At 42.1% G+C, this 16,745-nt stretch overlaps 1 protein-coding gene across 2 annotated transcripts in view; it reads right to left on the bottom strand.

Annotated features, from left to right (window-relative positions):
* The window catches only part of LOC148317514 (glutamate receptor ionotropic, NMDA 2C-like), a 29,675-nt gene extending 12,930 nt beyond the window's left edge, over nt 1-16,745 (bottom strand). Inside the window, exons 1-9 of one of the 2 annotated variants that reach the window (XM_088284697.1) lie at nt 16,296-16,745; nt 15,004-15,055; nt 9,936-10,293; nt 9,214-9,312; nt 2,907-2,972; nt 2,439-2,627; nt 1,908-2,248; nt 1,144-1,258; nt 63-274 (exon numbers count right to left, since the gene is read on the bottom strand). In XM_088284697.1, the coding sequence (XP_088140823.1) occupies nt 63-274; nt 1,144-1,258; nt 1,908-2,248; nt 2,439-2,627; nt 2,907-2,972; nt 9,214-9,312; nt 9,936-10,277 (1,364 nt within the window). In that variant the 5' untranslated portion in view covers nt 10,278-10,293; nt 15,004-15,055; nt 16,296-16,745. The remainder of the gene's footprint in view (nt 1-62; nt 275-1,143; nt 1,259-1,907; nt 2,249-2,438; nt 2,628-2,906; nt 2,973-9,213; nt 9,313-9,935; nt 10,294-15,003; nt 15,056-16,295) is intronic. The other variant, XM_088284696.1, reaches the window with a different exon arrangement.

Below are 16,745 nucleotides of genomic sequence, written 5' to 3'. Positions count from 1 at the left end.
CTCGTCTCTGCGTCTGGTGACACGGTTCAGGAAATAAGCGGCGCGTCCGCGTCCGCACGTACCTTTCCGAGTGATTGGACTGGCGCCTGCAGGGCACCGTGTTGCGGACGCATGTGCCAGTGCCGGGGTCCACGTTCTCCACCATGACAAAGGGGTGCTCCTCCAGCGTGGCCACCGTCAAGTGGCGGTCATCTGTCACGTGCTCCAGGAAGTTGCCGTAGCGCGGCCACACAGGGTAGCGCACCTGCAGGATGCCCCGGCTGTAGGTGCCCACCTGGGGAGGGAATGTGTTCATGTATTGATCACATGTCCTTCACAAATTCAAAAACTTAGCACCACCTACTGGACCTAGTGGGGCATTATCGTGTGTGCCCCAAAATAAAAATAAAAATAAAAATAATAAAATTAAAATAAAAATGAAAAAAAAATATATAAAAAATTAAATTAAATTAAATTAAATTAAATTAAATTAAATTAAATTAAAATAAAATAAAATAAAATAAAATAAAATAAAATAAAATAAAATAAAATAAAATAAAATAAAATAAAATAAAATAAAATAAAATAAAATAAAATAAAATAAAATTAAATTAAAAATAAAAATAAATAAATCACTACTTGGTCAGGACGAATAAAGGGTCAACCTGACAAAATCTAGCTAAATTCATGCTTGATAGAAGGCAAAGTTATTCTGCATTCATCCTGGTCAGCTGTTGCCGGGCAGAATATAAGGGGCAAAATCATTTCTGTCCCTCAAAGTCGATAATCAAATTGTCATGTAAAAGTCATGACAAAAAGGGGTGGGAGGGTGCCACACACACGTGCGATACGTTGTAACTTGGGAGACCATCAGATGAGTACAAATAAAATTCTAAATTTAAATTAGCAGCACAATTCCCAACCTATTAGCATGATTATGACACTTCTAAGTCAGTTAAAAAACATAACATAAAAAACATATGCTGTATTGTACTCGTTATTGCTTCCCTCCCAAAATGTTTTGCGGCTTGGCTGTTGTCAGATGAATAATATGTTAAAGTAGCATCGTGCACATTAGTGGAACCAACCATCTGTTGAGATAATGTCTTGTCAGGAAGTTGCAAGATTCATGAGAGGAAACGCATATTTCTGCATTCCACGTACCTTGTCCCACACTCTTTCTCGGTCCAGGGCGATGATAACCATAGAAGGGTTGGAGAGGAAGCCCCTGGTGTTGAACGACAGGTCCCGCCTTTCCCATGTCACATTCAGCATGTGCCTGCAAAAAGTCACAGTGGAAAGAAAAAACAAAAACAAAAGTGTCTTGTTTCCAATCAAGAAAAACTTTTACCACATCGCACGAGGGAATTTGCATATTCATTTCTACGCTCGCAATCATCACTTTCTAATTAAACCTGCAGCTCCCCCAGGAGGCTTCAATCTAATGCCGAGTGAGTCATTAGGGGATAATAGCGGGGCCGGCAGTGTTGTTCCGACTGGGTCCATTTCTGTTGTTTGTCATACGGCGTACGTACGATGCGATATGGCCGTGACAGATTGGCTTCTGAATAAGAAATCAAGGTTAATTTGCATGTTAGGCCACAGGCAAGAGGCACAGAATGACTCTTGAGTCAAGGGTTAAAAAACACACACACACACACACACACACACACACAAATGATGAATGAGTCGGGAAAAGACAAAGTGTTACAATTAAACTGGTTTGGGCAAGTTTGGTCAGGAAATGACGAAAACGGCTCATAATTTTTGCGAACAGATCATTTTTTTTCGCATCAGTCAGAACAGGGAATTCAAAAACAACCTTGGGCGATGAGCCATATGCTGCTTCACCAGGTCTCAAGACATGAAGTTTGCCGACTTCTAAAGCGACTTAGTCAAAGAGTTGAGCGGGGAATTGCAAAGCGTACCTGAAAAGCGTGTTGTTGCTGGAGTGCTTGGTGGGCTCGCTGCAGTCGCCGTGTCCTTCGGGGATGAAGCCGTGCAGCTTCTTGAAGCTCTCGGCGCCCTTGGCGACGATGGCGACGCCCTCGCGCACCCGCTGCCGCAGGCTCTTGCGCCACTGCTCCGTGATGACGCCGATGACGCCCACGGGGAAGCTGGCGGGCGGCGGCACTTCGGGGTTGCCCACAGCTGAGCTGGGCAGGATCCAGATGTAGCCCGGCCCCACCAGGCCCACCTCGACCGCCTGGCGGAAAAGGAAGTGCGCCTCCTCGAAGGAGCAGTACACCAGCAGCACCTGGGAGTCCACCTGAGGATGATGCATGCTTCAAGTTTGTGGGAAATTGGAGACTCATGCCGACGTTTTCATTTCATAAAAAATCAGCATTCAAGGGTGGCACAAAACTGTCGCACAAATAAAACAACTTAAAGTCATTTCATGCATTTATTCACAAATCTAAAAATGTTACGCGATACAAGATGTCAAATATATGGTGCACCTGCTGCAGAATGCGCCTGGTCCTCATGTCGTTGGCCCCGACGGACATCTCCATGGTCAGGATGTCCTGGAGGTCCCACATGAAGTAGGACGTATCCGTGTAGGCCTGAACGATGTCCACGAAGGTATCGTATCCCGGCAGCAGGCTGGTGATGATGGCAAACTCGCCCCAGTCGTACTCCTCCATGATCTTGCAAGTCATTTTTGGATGAAAAATAATATGATTATGTCATCGAAATTGAAGGAGTCGCGAGGCTTTTCATATTGGCGCACTGCAAATAATTTTGCTTTTATTTTTAGCTTATGACGAGTTAGCCTAGCTAAGCAAATGAATAGCAGCAAAAGGGCAGACCCGTCTAATCCTTTGGGACGTCCCACAAAGCGATCTGCGTTTATTTGGAATCACAATTTAAGTACGGAATCTTCTCGGCAATTTTCCGGACATTTTCCGTTGATTTTTCTTTTTTACCTTGAACATGCAAAGGACCTGCTGCTCCAGAGATGCGCCCATCTGAAGGAACGAGGATCCCTCCGCCTGCAAATACAACCACACAAAGTTTGTCACATGTTCAAATACAATTAAAGCAACTGATTTTTTTTTTGATTTTAATTTCCAGGCCCTGAAGTGTCGTCTTTTAAGGGCAGTGACGACTTGGAAAAAAATAAATAAATAAATTCCCCGCAGTGTCTAGCAGAAATATGCAATGCTAATGAGAATGAATGATACCAAAAAATTTTTGATTTTATAATTATTGAAAAAAAACATTTTTTTTAATTAAAAAAAATAATAATAAATAAATGAATTCATATGTTTAAAGTTTATTGTCTTATATATTTTTTATTGAAAAAAAAATCACAAACAAAATACTTTCTACCAAAAACGTATTTACAGAATTTTAAAAAATTGTCATAATGTCATTTTTTTTTATTTGTAACAGTATTTTTTTAAAAACAGTTACTTAAAAAAATTGTTACTACTTTTTTTTTTTTTTGTTTAAAAAATAAGGCTTTCTTTTCTAGTAATTACATTTTAATTGATGAAATAAAACATTTCAATTAAAAAAAATTGATTTTTTTTTTTATGACGGCATTTTCCAAACATGACATTAAAAGTGAGCAAAATTCAAGTCTTTTTTTGTAGGAAGTCTCACTGAACACATCTCCGTTTGACATTTTACGTCTGCTCATTAAGTTTCTGTGTTTGCTCTCAAGTGTGCGAACTAGCTGTTCCCTTTTCTGTCACGACGTCGCATGTGTGTTAGCATTCGTTAGCATATCATCTATGCATGTGTGTGTTGGCATACATTAGCATATATACTCATACAAGATGGGACGTGATCTTTACAACCGGCATTGCGCGCTGATTTTGTTATTCTTGTGTCATCCAGTCTACGACCTCAAGTCTACATAATGAGGTACATATTTAAATCCGGCATGAAAAAAAAATATCAAGAAATATGGCAGCCCAGAAACTGATTGAGCGGCTAAATGACGGCGAAATATTATTATTTTTATGTATTTATTTATTTATTTAATTTTTTTTTTTTTTTTTTAATCAAAGCAACCAATCTCAAAAATCCAAATACTGCAAGTTTTACGGATCATGTATGGTCCATTGCAATGCGCATGTAAACTACAATGGTGCTCTCAGATCCTGAACCCCTGTGCTTTAAAAACCACGTCTGACATTTTCGGCAAAGCATTCCGATGTGATTTGTAATATTTGTGAGATCTGAAGGAGCCTGTGATGTAAGCAGGTGCAAGAAAGACGGCTTTTAATGCAAAACATTCACAATGTGATTTGATAGCTGCCGGAATGGAGTCATATTATATCTATTTTAATAACGACACTACCGGCTCTGCATCTACGAGATGTCTTGTCACACATGTTCGCCGATTAAAAAAAAAGTAGCGAGGGCGGGAACGCGTAGTGTTAAACTGTCAAAGTGCCGTTTGGGAGCCGACTCTCCGGGGCTCGTCTCTCCGAGGGCGAAGAGCTGTCATCTCCCCCCCACCTCTCCTCCAAACACACCCCACCCTTGAGAGCCGTGAGCCTGAGGAATAGCGAAAGAGTATCACAGCCAGACTCGCCGTCATTCAATTTAATCTCAGTCTGGGGTTGCTGGGGCTTCGCCCCGGGAGGCTGCGGTGCCGCCGCGACACGGAGCGAGCGGGCCTTAAAAATAGCGCAGAAGCATGTCCGCCTGTCACTGAAGCAAAAAAAAAAGAAGAAAATCACAACAGGGACTTGGGAGTTGATAGTGACAAGACGCGTCACCTTCAGAAGCATCATTAGCCTCCAAATAGGAGGTCAACCTTAACCATAACTGCAAACTTAGCCCAAATCTTAACATTCAGTGCTTCTAAATTATTTTATGTTACGCCCCCCCCCCCTAGCTAGAAGAAAACAATCCACGCCCCCCCCCACCCACCACCACCCACTCTCCGCCCCAATTATAAATAATAGCATTTTCGTAGCATAACAAACATACACCGTAGAGTTAATATTCGAGAGAACGCCACTGCCAACTACTGGAGTGGATGTGAAATTACACTTTTGGGGTGGGGGCCGTCCCTATTTGAGAAGCACTGCGCTAAGGCCTCTCGTAGACCGAGTGATGCGGTCGATGTGACGAAACTGGAAATGTGAAAAAAATTACAGTCCATGCCATTGGTGTCAAACATTGGCAGGCGGGCCAAATTTGGCCCGCAGTGTAATTATATTCGGCCTGTGAGGCTAGACAAAATGACGACTATACCATTTTACATTCTATGTGATTATATGAACATTCAAAATGATAATAGTAATTTTATTTGCATTAATAAAACCACTTGTAAAAAAAAAATCAATTAAAAAAAAAAATCTGCATTTAATTTGGTTTAAAAAAAGTTAAATGCTGGCCCGCTTTTCGGCCCACTGTGTGGCACCCCTGGTCTACGCGTATATTAAAAAAAAAAAACTGTCTGATTTTTCTATAGGAAGACACAGATTGCTCTCAATATTATATTAATCCAAAGAAATAAGAGAGCAAAAAAAAAAAAAAAAAGCATTGTTGCTGCTGCTATCTCGGAGCGCTGTAAGCATCAATCGACTAACTCAAGATGACGGCCAATTTGCCAACATTGTTTTTTTTGTTTTTTGTTTTGGGTTTTGTATACAAACGTCACAAGAGCGATGGCGGTCGTAAGCGATGATTAAGTCGGAAATAAAGCAGACTGACGGCTCTACGCGCTAGCGGGGAGTAAAGTGGCTTTTATGCATGCATGTGATTGATGTTTGAGGCCGATAGACTGTCGTGTTTGTGTCTTGGAGCAATTTGTTACAATTTGAGGCCGTCAGAGCGAGATTAGCAGTTTGCTGCACCTTTTTTTTTAAGATTTATTTATGTATTTTTAGCGGGACAGTTTGACCTGCTTTTCTCCGTTTGTTTTTTTTTTCTGATCGCTCACTTCTGGCCTCTTCCGAAAAGGAGGCCAACCCCCGAAGCCCAGCGGTATTCCAGCCGTGAAAGTGCTTTATTTATTTATTTATTTATTTATTTTTGGGTGCCGGGAATGAAGCTTCATTAATTAATACCCGCCCGCCCACGGACTTCAACTCGTTGGCTTGATAATTTCACAAAAGTGAGGAGACCAGAATGTGTAAACTCGCCATTGCTTCTTGAGAATTTTTATTTATTTATTTATTTTTTTTTTTTTTTGTGGGTCCAGTCATGAAAAACATTCACTTTTATGTCTTCGAGTGAAACAGGTTTTTGCAGCTGAATTTAAAATTTAAATTTTTTTTTTTTTCCAGCATTAAAACCTCATTTGAAACCCAACCAATTCTTTAAAACCCTAAAATAGGTTTAAAACCCTACTTTGAAACCTTAATCGTTGCTTGAAAAAAATCATTTGAAAAACCAATCCAGACTTGAACTCCTGATTTTAAAACACTAACTTTGCCTCGGAACCCGACTCTTTTGCTTGCTTGAAAGCACAAGCCAAGCTTCAAACCCTGGTTTGAATCCCTACTTTGAAACACACACAACTCAGGCTTGAAACCACATCTTGAATCATCATTTCAAACCCTAACACTGTCTAAAAATCATAATCAAACATGAAGCCCCGATTTGAAACCCTAACACACGCATCAAATCCTACTTCCAAACTTGAAACTGATAAAAACAAATAAATTAAAAAAATATACTACAACGTGAATAGACCGAATATTTCTGGGCAGATTTGGAATAATCTGCGGGACAAAAACAGCACCTCAATCATAAAGTTTTGACTGAGCTGGAAAAAAAAAAAAAAACTTGGAAAATGAGTCAGCGCACCTTTTTACGCAGCTCTCAAATTGGACCTCATTGGATTGCTCAGGCGTACCTAATGGAGTGTCTGCTGAGTGTTGAGGCATTTGTAATGCGAATGACGCACGCCACATCTGGATGCAGTCCATACACGCACGCATCACAAGCGCACAAAGGCCATAACCCGGACTCGTAGGACTTCCGCCTCCGCCTTTCGTCTGCATTTGTTGTTAGGCGACCCAGTCGGGGGTGGGCGGCGGGCGGATGGAGGGCTGGGGCGAAGCCGCCGCTTCTTTTTCCGACACTATCGAATACAGTCGTCATGGCGGGTATTGATAATCAACCGCCATTGAGGCGAGGAGAATCAGCCCTTCCACCTGCGCTATTGTGTCTGACGGGATCTTTTTCCATTCACCGCGAAAAAGACATTTTAATACTGAATGGGTGTAACAAAGCGGGTGCGCTAAATGGATATAAGGGACGAGGGGAGGAGGGGGGGGGGGTGAGTTCTGTTTTTGGGAGTTTTTGGGGTGACGGATAAGAGCTGCGGGGGAGCCAAAGCCTCCTGAAGGGTCTCATTAAGGCTTTTAATGGGGTCCTGCAGCTCGGGGGCGAGCAGACGCGTCCTTAATTGAATTCAACACATGAGAGGCATTTACATGTGGGCAGGAATTGCATAAGAGGAAGCTCGGAGGTGCGTACGCCATTGGAGACGATCGTAGACAATGCGTTATTTATATAAGAGCTGGAGGTGTCACAAAGCACTTTACATTTCAGTATAACATAAAACAGGGAATGTTAAAAAAAAAAAAGAAATCAAAGACAGTGAAAGTTGTAGATTAAAACACATATTGATGATTTTAAAACGTCAGAACAGTGTAAAAGTGGATCGGGACGGGAGGTTATAATATCCCCGGCAGTCGGCACCTCCAGTAGCGTCTGGTCGGCAGACCTGAGGCACCGGGCAGGTGCGTAGGGATGGAGGAGCTCGGAGAGATACGCCGGGGCGAGGCCTTTTAAAGATTTGAAGACTAATAGCAGTATTTCAAAATGAATTCGAATGTGGTCTGGTTAGGAAGCGAATAGCAGTATTTTGGCCCAACTGGAGATGCTTGAAGGAGGACTGGCTGACTCCAAAATAAAATTGCCCACCAAAAAAATGAAAAAAAATTAATAAAATTAAAATTAAATTAAATTAAATGAATTAAATTAAATTAAATTAAATTAAAATAAATTAAAATAAAATAAAAAAAAAATAAATGTATGAATATGTACTCTAAAATCTAAATGCCATGTAAATATCATACCAGGCACCATCGGAAAAAAAAATTACTGCCAATACACTACCAACATTAAAATACAGAAGCCAAACTATAACGCTTGAATCCCTCATTTGAAAGCCCCAAGCTTTCGTTTCAAACCCTAAAACATACGTGAAGAAACAACCCCACCGCCAATGACTCCAAGTGCTGATGGGCAAGGCACCCGACGCGTCCCCTCTCCCATTGTATGCTCCGAATGCGTGTGTGAGTGTTTGTGCGCGTCTCCATGTGAGAGCGCATGCTAAAAATACAAGGTGTTGATGACGGCGCTTACACAAAGAAATGAAGACGTGTGAGGAAGTCAAGTCTTGCTCCCCCCTCCCCTAAAAGCCGAGCAAGAACAACAAAAAGACCAACGTTATGTCAGGTCTCTCGTCTTCAACCACGTTAAAACGATCTCACGCTCGCGGATGACTGACGGAAGGCTCCTTCATCGTTGTTTTCCCCCTCCCAGCACCTCGGCCTTCTCCTCCTTCTTCTTCTTCTTCATCGCAGATAAAAGGATCTGAATCAGGTCAAAGGCTGATATCAAAATGTTGGCAAGTATCTGAGTGGAGACGTGCCTTAAAACCACAACGTGGCTTCATCAGGACTCAAATTTTAAGACTTAGATCTAAAAGCAACCCAACCATAACCAAGCTTGAAACCGGGACCTTGTGTGAAACCCGAAATCATACTCGACACCCTACTTCAAAACCATAACTCTGGCTTGAAAACCTGTCTTGGAACCTTAATCCGGATAGAAACCGTAATCCAAGTCTTGAACCCCTAATTTGAAAACCTCAGCCCAACCCAGGCCTGAAACTCTAAATCGGTCTTAAACAAATTCGAAAGCCCAAACTTAGCTTGAAAACTTGAAACACAAATTTGAAAGGCTAACCTAACCCTTATTTGAAAACAAACTGGACTGGAAGCCTTATTTTAAAACTCCAACCCTGAAAGTCTTTCATTGAAACCCCAAACCAGGATTGGTCTGGGATCTTGGGAGCTCTTAGAAAAAGTAGCCCCACATGGAAAACTATCAAACCTGACAGACCAAACTGAAAAGTTAATATAACGGGCAACTCAGGTTTACTTTGAATGTTGAGTACACCAAAACCGCTTGAACATAAAAACCCGAATGACGCAATACATTCAAAGTAGCTTTAGCATGCTAGCTTACCTTGTACGGAATGACCACCGCCGAGCCGCCACTGATTCCCACGATGGGCAGAGCCGTCTGCGTTGACAGGAAGTCCAGGATTTGCGCCACCTCGGTTACCTAAAGACCCCCATTCCCCACCCCGCCCCCCAAATTGTGTCAATGAATCTCAGCCGTGGATCAATTCTCTCAATGCCACCGTCCTCCGCAGCGGCTTATAAAAATGGCTTTCATCAGCTGATTGATGGCAAATAAAAGTTACAGTGCGCCAGTAAAAGGCGGCGAACGGGGACTGTTTCGCTTTTCAGTAAAACAGAGGGTAAGGAGGATGTTTGGAGGTTTTCATTTCACAATATTTAACACAAGGCCGCTGTGCTTTAATGCGAACTCTTTCCATTTCAGAAAACTCTCGTCGAAATAACTTCTTAAGCCAAAATAAGTTAAAAAAAAATTAAAAAAATAATTTAGACTTAACATTTATCATGAGTAGACCCTCAAAAATTTGGTGGTCCTTGAAAAGCAAACTTCTGTCTGATAGGAACCAAATTTAAAGCAGGTATGCTCGACAGAGGGTCGCCGCTAAATTACGAAGCCATTTGCATTTTCGTCATTGTGATTGGGATAAACATGGCGTCAAACATTATTGACTCTTGAAATTGCAATGTAACTGCCAACAATCGGCTCAAACACCTCTTTGATATTTTTGGGGCTGAAAATTCAGCCGCGAACTGTTCTAGTCCCACCTGAGTGCTGGCACCCGATCCGACGTCGTCCTCAAACACCACGCCATGCAGCTTCTCCGTCGCCATGGTGTCGCAGAGGCGGGTGAGCAGGTCGCGCGGATTGGTGTCATTGACCAGCACCGTCACGGGGCTCACCACAACGGGCAGGTCCACAAAGTTCTCGCCGCTCAGCCGGCCTCGCACCTCGCTCTGATAACTCGAGCCGCTGAACACCACCGCCACGTTGATAGACGAGTGCAGGAGGAGGGGTCGGGCGTGCAGGGGTCTCGGAGATGCGATGAGGAGGATGAGGACGAGCGGGGGCCAGGGAGAAGGTGTCGGGTTTCCCTTTGGAGAGGCCATGTTGGCACCCTACTTCCTGTGGAGAAAGGACAGGATATTCTCAACTCAGTTCAACTCAACTTTGTTTATAGAGCACTTTAACTCATTCAATGCATGATACATACATATACCTTTTCAAAAACGGAGTCCCAACCTCCCAAAGACGTATTTATACGTCTTAGCCATTTTTTTTTATTTTTTTGCGTCATAGCTCTGTGTTTTTTTTTTTTTTTTATAGCAATAGAACACAATATTCTGTTGCAAAATGAGTCAAAATCCAGAGAAACGCTGGAATTGAGAGATTTCCTTGAGTAAGAATTTCTGGGATTAAATGAGTTAAAAACAACCTCGGCCACATACATAGTGTTGGACATAAAATAAAAATCTGACATATATACAAAAAAAAGGTAGTTAAAACAAATTAGTAACATAAAAACAGTCAACATAAAACAATGCCGAGTCTCATGAAAGCCAAATAATAAAAATTACTTTTAAGACAACTTTCAAAAATGGACGGAGGGGCTTGCCTACTGTTAAACTGCAGACGAAATTTTAAATTATCACCCAATTTGAAACTGTCGGCTTTAAATAAGATGCTTGATGGTCCAAGTCAACAGGGTGAGAAGGCCACTGGGACCAAATACCACGTTGTCTTAAAAATCGAACCCAGGGGTAAGAAACGCAATGAAAAGCCAAAGGGATCCAAAATTGAACCCTGTGGAACACCAGTTGAGAGCGGGCTTGACAGTGTTAATTTATTACATTTTTATGTTCAACTATTAACCCTGGCGGTTATATACAGTCTCCATTCTGATAACTTGGCCCACAGGCTCAAGCTCTTAGACCATTAAATATCTTTTTTTAATTTTAATAATCTTATTTTGACAACGTTAAGTGGCAGTGTGTCAGGAGTAAAAGCAAAAATAAATACTCCACTAAAGTACCGGTACCTGAAAAATGGAAGTATTTGTTCACACACAGCAAATGAGTCTGTCCGTCTGTCAGTGTGTGGTTGGCGCATGTAATCCGCCTTAATCCTGCCCCCGGTGTCATGATGGTAATCATCGTTCCATCGCCCAGCGTCGACACGGATGACAGACGAGCCGAGCGGCGGGTCGTTCATCCTCCATCGCCGCGTGACACCATTGACCAAATACGTTCCGCAGTTCACCATTCACGTATTTTTCCGTTTGTGTGTGTTCGCTCCATGTGTTAAAGGAGGATTTATTTCAAGCTTTATAATTGCCATAATGTCTATGATAATGTTTTCGATTTATTATTATTAAGCTGGGCACTTGACCCTTTCTTGCCAGTCAGTCCCCCGCCCTCCGGCAGCGATTTCAGTACCGTTCCAGCCTCGACCTTCCGGCTTTATTCATAAAAATAGTCAGCCAGGTATAGATGATGATTTTTCTTTTTTTTTTTTATCCATTAATTCGATTTTAATCATCAGGAAGATTTTTACATTTTTTTATGTAGCTGACAAGTCCTGCTTAACCCACAAAAGTCCGACTTCGGGTTGTTGAAAGGCTTGAAGCAGATTAGGATGCTCCCCAACCTGAAGTCGGTACGGGTTAAACTTTATCACTCTCCGACGCATCTGCTGAATGGCGCTTTTGATGCCGAGTTCAGGTGCGGCATTTGGACCAGCTGAGCCCCTTAGCTTGGCACATTTAACAATGTCGAAAATTTTAATGTTTGCTGAATAAATAGTATCGGGAGAAATAAAAATAAATGCCACGAGGCACAACAAAAACTTAGTTTGAATAATGTCGGTCATCTGCAGAGCAGCTGGCATGTCCGTTCGGGGCGAGGGAAGGGGGGGGCAATACCCCAATTCCTATAAACACCAATTTACGTTCATTGGGCACGTTCATGGAGAAGAAGAGATCGGGGGGCCGACAATTTTTATGAATAAGGCCGGAGAGTCGAGGACGGATAGGTACCGAGATTGCGGGGACTGACCAGCAAAAAAGCTGGTCATTTGCTTTAATGACAATCAAAGGGGGACAAAAATCGATTAAAATCCGATTTAAAAAAAATTGCCTTCAAATTCCGTATACACATCCCAACGTTCCAACTGACACCGACTGTCAAAACATCCAAACGTGACATTCGTCGATTACATACGAGCGACTTTCCAATCCGACGGCGTTATTCTTTCTCCCAGACCTTTGACATGGCGCTCGCTACGCAGGACAGGCCAGCTCATTAAATATTCAAGAGGTCATCGTCGGGGGCTAAGTCGTCGACAGGCCCGATCGAGTGGTGCTTTCCTCATGAATGTTAACGATTCCGACCGAGCTGACGGGAAAGGACTCGCGGGGGAACGCATGACGAGCTGAGAACAAATTAACACTAACGAGCCGCGGGCTAAACGTTTTAAGGTCGTTACGGTGACATTCTCATCCTGCTTGTTATGCAGACATACATGGAACAAGTTGCTGTTCTTCATATTAAGGGAGTGACCTCTTGTCTGCTAATCGACACTGCACTGTCGAGTTTCGGCCTTTAGTTAGCAACCTTGGTACACCGGAACGGAAGCTTGCCAAAAAGTGAGCCGTGCAGGGAAGTACGGCGGTGGTTAGGGTTCAAATCTCGGCTGTCATCGTCCGGTGTGGAGTTTGAATGTTCTCCCAGTGTTTCTTTATATGTGCCGTGATTGGCTGCTTAAGTACTGGACAGGGTTAATTTTATTTATTTTTTTATGAGTTTTTTAGAGCTAGTTTGTTATTTCTTTTAAATGCTTAATTTGAGTTTTTATTAGTTTTAATATTATTTTTAGTTTTAAAAAAAAAGTCCAAGTTTTAAAAAAAATAAAATAAAGTGCAATTGTCAAACAACGGCGTTTGATCATGTGACATTTGATGAGCCGTGATTGGTGGTTGGCTGAGCCTCGAGCGACTGTTTTCAGTCAACGGCAAGTGGCAAAAACGACCTCGCCTTAAAATGGATAAAAATGGGTGGATTTTGTTGCTTAATTCATATTCCACAAATGGAATATTAATCAGAATAATTTATTAGGATGAGAGGGGCCGCATGGAATATATTTTAGTAAAGACATTTTTTTCTTCACTTCCCCTTTATAAAAATAAATAAATAAATAAAAAATTGCCATGCCTTTAAAAAAAAAAAAAAAAAAAATGCACAAATATAAATCTGATTACGTTACTGGTTTAAGTCCATAATATAAATTTCAGAAAATGGGGGAAAAAAAAAAAAAAAAAGCTCATCAGTCTGCTTCCATGGAGAATATTTGCTGAAATTTGGACAATTTCAAGCACAACAAGGTCTCTGTCCACCGGTCACATGACACCGCCTTCATTTGCATACTCTTTAATCGAAAATCTTTTGAAGCTCTTTCCTTCTCGAGTCAATAGCTTTGATAAGGCCCCTGCTATTTAATACAGTGCAGGTGGGCCCTCTCATAACCAATAAAGACTCGGCATCGACTACTTTGATAGTCCGACCAAAAGTGTCGGCAACGTCCACGGTCATCAGAGACCTCTGGGATAATTAACAACACATCCTCGCTTTGATTCAAAGCAACAGCCGAGCGGGTTAAGCGCGTCCTCGCTACTGTTGGCGGGCTATCAATCATTCATCTTAATAAGGTTTTAATGCTCGCGGGCTTTGAGGTGCACAGCACAAAAAAAACAAAGCGGCGGTTATTAGCTGCGAGATCAGCTCTGAGGGGTCACGCTTGGGAAAGATGGAAGGAGAAGGAGCCTTTGGTACTATCTTTTTTTTTTTTTTTTTTTTTAAACTCCATATCATTTTGATTTTGCCGCTTCCCCGCCAGGTGGATTAAATGCGTAATTCACAAACACTGGAACATGATCCAATTTCCGTTAAATAGTGAGAAAAATTATCTCCTACAAATTATGCATCTTGGATTTTCTTTCTGCGTCAGAACAATTGAATGTTCTTCCGCTAGGAGGCGGAAAGTACAATTAACCTGTTGCCATTCAACTAGCAGAAAAAAAGATTTGGGTTCGTTATACATATACATATATATATATATATATATATATATATATATATATATTCCTTATCCTCTGCAAAGAGCGACTAATATATATATATATAGATTTTACATAATTATAATATTATTATTATTATTATTTTATTATTATTATTATTATTATTATTATTATATGGTAATATTATATATTAATATTGTATAATAATATATGTCCAATTTTAAGGAAATCTATTTGCCTGATTTAAAAAAAAAAAATACAATTTCTTTGTCGGGCATTTTGATTCAATTCAATAGGAAAATATAATTTGTTGTATTCGATGGTATTTTTCTGCGTGTCTACTTTATACGCTGCATTCCGGCATTGGTATCTGTCGGTATAATAAGAGTAAGTAAATAAATGCTGACCAGGGGAGACGAGCACAATGCCGGCGAGCGGATCGAGTGTTCTTTTAACAGTTTAATCTCCGCTAGATGATGCAGATTACCGCTGCGCGCGTGTGTGTGCTTCTCAAAGGCCCTCGACGGATAAGCGGTACCGTAACAGAGATTGCGATATGGAATGGATGTCATGATGCATTTCCATACGACCGATTATAAGGCTCACCGTCGATTTTTGAGGAAATTAAAATTATTTTTAAGTGCGCCTTATAATACGTAAAATACGGTAAGCCCCACTCACTCTACAATTTGATCTGAAAGTACAAGACGGACGGGCTGCACTAAATTACAAGCCATTTAAGTTCCAAAATTCTTGTAATTCACCTCCACGATGTCTGCGTGGCCTTTCCAGCCTCTGCTCTTACGTGGTGACAACCTGTTGGAGGAAAATGCCAGCAGACGTGTTCAGTAAGCGCCTCGTTGGAGGGGGGGGGGCCACACTGCACGTCGCCGCGCTACACAGCAGTCAAGTCGTTTACGCGCTAAGCTGCGATGTGATGGAGTCCTCATGCTGAGTCCCCGGAGGCTAGGCAGAAGAAATGAGCGCAGAGGATCTACTTGACGGGATGAGCGCCACCGTTACCATTGTCGTCGTCGTCACCGGAGATTTAGCAACGTGTAGCGTGTGAACCGTGCCTTCTGGGAAAAGGTCAAACGGCGGGACTGGAATGTTGCATTGAACGCGATTCAACCAAATGAGAACACTCACAAGGAGCAGCACTCAGTCAAAACTTACAAACAAGTTGGGCCAAGCGGACTCCAGTTTCCGATATCACCAACTACGCCATCCGACACAAAAATACGACAATCTGTCCAATAATTACACTTTACGTCTTTACAATCTATTTGTAGCCTCTCTGTATGATACGGTTCTATTTTCGTTTACGAAAAAGTGGAAATTAGCGTTGATCACTGAGGCAGCAGTACACCATTCAGCCACCAGCGGCAGCACTGAGGCCCATGTTGCCAAGCAATTTCTGTCGCGATTTCACCGGGGTTCAAACACCTGTGTGTGATATCGTTTACGACTCAGTTATTACAGTTAAAAGTTGTAATAGGCACAAACAAAATGTTCAAATAAACCCGTACGGGGAACAAAAGCCGTTGTGGCTCAACGCCACTTATGGCGTCTTAGATGAAGTCGTGCTCAAAATTGTTTCTACAAAAAAAAAGACGCCAGTGGATAGAATCAGACAATCATTTAAAAACTAACTGGAAACAAAAACCAGGGGGGAGGGGGGCGCTCGTGACAATTTGACAGCTTTACAGGAAATCGTTGGCGGATGAGTGACTTTGAGGGGACAATTGGCCTCCTGACACTCAATAGAGAAATGACAGTAAGAGTGCTGCTGTCGTACTTGGATGCAGAAATCGCACAGGGGGGGCGGGGCTTATATTAATTCCTGCTTTTGATGAGTTTCACTTGGATTTTTTTTTTTTTTTTTTAAGCATGTAAAGTACAATTGGGTGAGTGTTCGACCTCAGATGGCGCACGGCGGATTATCTAATTTCTCTCAATTGGTCCGAAATCTTTTGATGGACTCCAAATGAAGTATTTTTTAGCATCTCGTGACAAATGTGTGTGCGCGTGTGTGTGTGTGTGTGCACGCACTCACCTGGGCTTCGCGCAGCCATCCAGCACTAACTCCCGACGCTCCATCCTCGATGTCGATCCCTTCCCAGATGGCGACGTCGGACAGGATCTCAAATCGAAGACTCCAGGTTAACAACTTCTTTTGCTTTTCCTCCCATCTCGGCTCAGACTCAACTCCATGGGGTTTGGGTCTCGGAAAAAGTTTTCCATCTTGTACTCCGCAGGAGAAAAAGAGGATGAGAGTTGGCAACCATACGAAAGCGAAGCCGGTCCAGATGTCGGAGTGAAAAGTGTGTGGCACTAGCAGGTCCTCATCCTGTTGATTTCTTCATTTTTATTTATTTATTTTATTTATTTTTAGGGGGGGTGGTGAGTTTGGTTATGCCGTAATCCCACCCGCTTCACCTTTTCATCACGTCTCCGTGCGCTCCGTCACAGGAGGGGGCTGCATGTGAGTCGGGATAATAATAGT

The sequence above is a fragment of the Idiotropiscis lumnitzeri genome, chromosome 20, assembly GCF_059441095.1.
Source record: "Idiotropiscis lumnitzeri isolate Australia: NSW breed Sydney's pygmy pipehorse chromosome 20, RoL_Ilum_1.0, whole genome shotgun sequence".
NCBI classification, from domain to species: domain Eukaryota; kingdom Metazoa; phylum Chordata; class Actinopteri; order Syngnathiformes; family Syngnathidae; genus Idiotropiscis; species Idiotropiscis lumnitzeri.
The sequence above is the reverse complement of the archived record's forward strand: the minus strand, read 5'-3'. Positions and strand labels throughout refer to the sequence as shown.